Source organism: Rhinolophus sinicus, chromosome X (genome assembly GCF_036562045.2).
Source record: "Rhinolophus sinicus isolate RSC01 chromosome X, ASM3656204v1, whole genome shotgun sequence".
NCBI classification, from domain to species: Eukaryota; Metazoa; Chordata; class Mammalia; order Chiroptera; family Rhinolophidae; genus Rhinolophus; species Rhinolophus sinicus.
Window position 1 is genome coordinate 21,747,253 of NC_133768.1, and position 4,817 is coordinate 21,752,069.

Sequence of the window (4,817 nt, forward strand, 5' to 3'; positions counted from 1 at the left end):
TTTCTAAATTCCCCCAGGAGCCTGATGGGGAAGAGGGCATCGTACCAAGGTGTCAGCTTCAGACTAGAAGACAGACGGCTCCCTAGACCCTAACGGGTGTAAAGGTGATGACCCTGAGCGAGGTCTGGGGCAACTACCCACCCCTGAACATACGGGGCTCCACAGAGCACCGCCCCTGCTGTGCATCCTCAGAGGCCCCACGTAGCGCTCTAACGATTTGACGCACCCCATCACCCTGACTTCCGTCTCCATCGCCAGTGTCTGAAGGGAGTCGTGGCCTTAGTGTGAGGAGGGTGGCATAAGGTCAGGTGGAGAAGAAAGCTCCAGCCCCGACTGGAATTAAGGTGAAGACCCTGAGTTAGTTGTGAGGGGACTGGCCTGTCCAGATTAGAGAGGTTTCTGGACTTCTATGCCTGCTGTCAACGGAGAGAACCCAGACAGTAATCGTCTGACATCGCGACATTCGAGTACTTTCTAAATTTCCCCCGAGGGGACTGGTGGTGGTGGGGGGTGAGGGTGGGGGAGTGAGGGCATCACACCCAGGTGTCAGCTTCAGACCAGAAGAGAGACGGTCCTGGGCCCCACCCCAAGTAAGGCCTGAGCGGAACCACCCATGCCCGAACATACGGGGCATTAGAGCCCCGCGCATGTCTTGGGTTCGAGGAGCCGAACGTTAGGGTGGGTTGATGTCAGGCACCCTGACTTCTGTTTCTGGTTCTCAGGGGAAGTGGATATCGTCGAATTGGAAGACGAAGGTGTCAGGTCAGGAGACGGAGAAGCTCCCGGGCCTTGCTGCGCGTTACAGTGAGGACACTGAGTAAGGTTTCAGGGAAACACGCACTCCCAACAAAGGGGACGTGACAAAGTCCCACCACTACTGTCCGTCCTGGGAGGCCTTGGGGAAGGGTGTGAGGCTGAGGCACCCCCTCACATTGTCCACGGGCAGTCTCAGGAAGATGGGGTCTGGTGGAAGGGCAGCCTCATTAGATTTAGAGTACAGTTTTTAAAAAAAATCAAATTATCTAAATTATGATTAATAATAATAAAATATGTTCTGTGAATTGAAAAAAATAAAAGCAAACTCAAACTCACTGTCATTACAGTGAGGGAACCCAAGCTTTTCCAGAAGTCAGTGTGAGGACCGAGGACCCTGAGTGAGGACTGAGGGGACCATCTACCTCAGAACAGTGGGGGTCACATATAGCCCTAGTCCTGAGAGTACCTCCACGCCTGTGAGAAATGGCTCCAGGGCAGATATGTTAGAGGCCTCCCTAACTTCCTCCTCAGGACTTTCAGGGATTGGAGGGCTTTTCTCTGAGGGTGTAAGTCTTAGGTCAGCAAAGTGAGGAGGCCTGGGCCCTTCCAGAAATAAAAGTGAGGGCACTGAGTGAGGACTGAGACCCCCTAAGTAACACCCCAGGATAGAAAGGGTTCCACAGACCTCTGCCTGTACTTTCTTCGCTGGGCAGGTGTGGGAAGATGAAGTTCCCATCTGTTCCTCCTCTAAGGTCTCAGAGTGATGAGGGCTTTGAAATGAGGGGTCAGCTTCAGAACAGTAGACCACAGGGACCTCAGGTCCTACCAAAAGTGAAGGGATGACCCTTAATGTGAACTGAAACACTCCATAACTTACAGCCGTTGCTCTAAGCCCCAGTGAGCCCCAAGCAGATCTGGTAGGTAGGCACTAAGGCACACACTAGTTATTTCCACAGGGTCCTTGGGGCAGAGGCATATCAGACAGTAGTAGCCTGTGGGTTCCTAGAGCAGCACCCTCAAGGAAACCTGCAGAGGTGGTCGTCAATAAAGCCAAGGCTATGTCTCCCTGTTGAAGTGGCCCGATCTCTTTCCTGCAGGTCACTGAGTCACCTGCCCACGCTGGTGTCTGCTGCCCGTGTCGAAAGCCATCATGCCTCAACGTAAGAAGACTAAGCACCAGGCCCGTGACAAACACTACCAGGAACGAGAAGAGCCCGAGAATCCAGCAGGTGCTCAGGCCACTGCAGCAGTGGGAGGAGAGTTCCGCTCTCCCTCCTCTCCTCGTTTCAAGAGCTCATCTGCTGCTGGGTCAAACGGCAATCCCCAGGGTCCTCAGAGAGCCCCATCCACTGTCACTACTGCAACAAAATTGAATGAAGGTGCCAACTACCAAGTGGAGGAAAGGCCAAGATCCCCCCAGGCCCAGCCTGCCACCGGGCGTGCCACTGAGCCCTTCCACAGAGGCCCTCTAGAGGAGAAGGTGATTCTCTTGGTATATTACCTACTACACAAGTATCAAATGAAAGAGCCCATTACCAAGGCAGAAATGCTGAGAAATGTCATCCAAGTGCACAGAAATTGCTTCCTTGAGATCCTCAAGAGAGCCTCTGACCACCTGGAGATGGTCTTTGGCCTTGATTTGAGGGAAATGGATCCTTACCGGCACATCTATATTCTTGTCAACAAATTGGAGCTAAGCTATGATGCAATGCCAAGTGATGACAGAGGGGTCCCCAAGACTGGCCTGTTGATGACTATTCTGGGTGTGATCTACACCAAGGGCAACTGTGCCACTGAGGAGCAAGTCTGGCAAACGCTGAATGCGATGGGGCTATATAAGGGGAGGCATCACTTCATTTTTGGGGATCCCAAGAAGCTTATCACCAAGGATTTGGTGAAGGAGAAGTACCTGGAGTACCGCCAAGTTCCCAACAGTGATCCTCCAAGCTATGAATTCCTGTGGGGTCCAAGAGCCCACGCTGAGACCACCAAGATGCGCGTGCTGGAATTTCTGGCCAAGATGCACAATACCGTTCCGAGTGCTTTCCCACCTTGGTATGAAGAGGCTGTAAGAGATGAGGAAGAGAGAGCACAGGCCAGAGTAGCAGCCAGGGCTCGTACTGCTGCCATTGCCAGTGCGCGCTCCAAGGCCATAGCCAATGTGCGCTCCAGGGCCATGGTCAGCAGCTCCTCCCACACTAAGTGAAGTCTAACACGAGTTCTAGATTGTTAGAAAGAGAAGTTCATGTTCTAAGGAGTGGAGGGTTTGGGTGGAGATGGACACAACACAGTATATAACATTTGTTTCTGTTCTATGTGACAACTTGGATAATTTTAACCTTTTAATAGAAGGTTTAGCCTTAAACAAAATTTATAAATGATAGGCTCAAGCATTTGTTGCTATGATTGAGTTTTAAGAGTAAGAGTTTTATTATTTTGTAAAACAAATTGGAAAAGTTCCATCTTATTTAGTGCTTTGGAACAAGATAACATGGCAGTAGATGAGGTTTCCTTGGAAATGTGAAACAACTCAGCAGTGTAATAGTTTTGGTCAAGAAATGGAAAAATAAATAAAAGATGAATTCTTGCTTTCATTTTTGACTTTTAGTCTGTTGTTTTGTAACGATATATATGGACATATTTAGCTCATTCAAGAATGTAAGAGAAATTATATTGTAATAAATTAGATCTCTTTCTCAGTGCCCATTTTTTTCTCCAACAATTTGAGCATCTACACTATGCAAATCCCATGTTAATACTGGGAAAGCTAAGATGTATAAGAACCACCCCTGCCCATCAAAACATAGTCTTAGAGTAGCTACGATGTAAGGAATATTGTAAGAAACTCCCTCCAACGAAAAGGACATGTCAAAAGATGGTGTCAGGACTTGGGGGTTTAAGTGCCAGCAGTCAAGTGTAAATGACGTGGCAAGGGGGTTTGAAACCTTGGAAACTGCGAGCCCTTCAGTGTGAAGCAATTTTAATTAAGCTGGGTCAGACTGAGCGTGTTTGAGTGGTGTATCTCAGATTGAAAGACCGAAGCCTGGAATGGAAAACAACTTCTAGCACTGACTTTAAGATCATGGATAAAGCAGAGAGAAATCTTCACCTGGGACAGAAATGGAAGAGGTCCTATGCTCTTTTCCCAGTGCAGGAGGACAGAGGCCACAAAATAGGTGATTTATGCACATCTTAACAAGGGAGTGTCTGAGAAATAGGGTGAGACTCATGTGAGATGGGACGCTCAGAAGCCACTGTGCTGACATCCTTTCCCTGCGCTGGGTGAGGCAAAACCCAATCATTAAGTGGCCATTTTAATTAATTATTAATTCCATTAGGTTTCACATTCCATTTTAATCTGGAATGTAATTTGGTAAACTCTAAGTTAGAACTAGATTTGTGATAAAAGTGAAATAATTGCAAATACAAATGTTTTGGATGTTAGGGCAGATGTAAGGGAGGAATGGAAATAACTGACACAAATTCCAGGAGCTCTGAGTTACATCAAATGGGAAGATTCCCCCTCACCAACAATAAATAACGTATACTCGAAAAAGTTACACAGCAAGTAACTTCATTTAACTCCTCAAGCAATGTATTAGCTGATTTCTTGTACCACATCCTCGAGAGCTACAAATTCTCTGACATCTCCTGGATTGGAAAACAAAAAAAAATCCTAGAGCGGAGATTGGTACATTTTAGGGTGAAACTAATAATAGTAATAATTGAAAATGATCAAAACCCAATACATGCCAGATTCTGCCAGTGTCTTGCATAAGCTAGATACATTCCAACATTCCCACTTACAAGATATATGTGAGCCAAGAACAAGGGGACTACTTATCAAACACATTTCACAGATGAAAATCTGAGGTTCATTGAACTTTGCAATTTTCCCGAGTTCACCTGGCTAGTAAGTGACAGACCTGGGACTAAGCGCTGTTCTTAATCCTTTAGCATCCACACTGTTTCATTCCCCATTGCCTGAGGCCTACCGTCTCTTAATTCATTTCTCTTTTCACTACTCCACAATGTCTACCAACAAATAAAAAGGAACCTGA

General features: G+C 47.2%; 1 protein-coding gene across 1 annotated transcript; it reads left to right on the plus strand.

Annotated features, from left to right (window-relative positions):
- The first annotated feature begins 1,906 nt into the window (after positions 1–1,906).
- LOC109457531 (melanoma-associated antigen B10) lies at positions 1,907–2,962 on the plus strand. Its single transcript, XM_019750495.2, has one exon. It carries the CDS (start codon positions 1,907–1,909, stop codon positions 2,960–2,962), a length of 1,056 nt encoding a protein of 351 aa, XP_019606054.2.
- Positions 2,963–4,817: the final 1,855 nt, after the last annotated feature.

Excerpts from the sequence above, each read along its gene's own strand:
- LOC109457531 (XM_019750495.2), top strand. The coding sequence starts at position 1,907 with ATGCCTCAACGTAAGAAGACTAAGCACCAGGCCCGTGACAAACACTAC.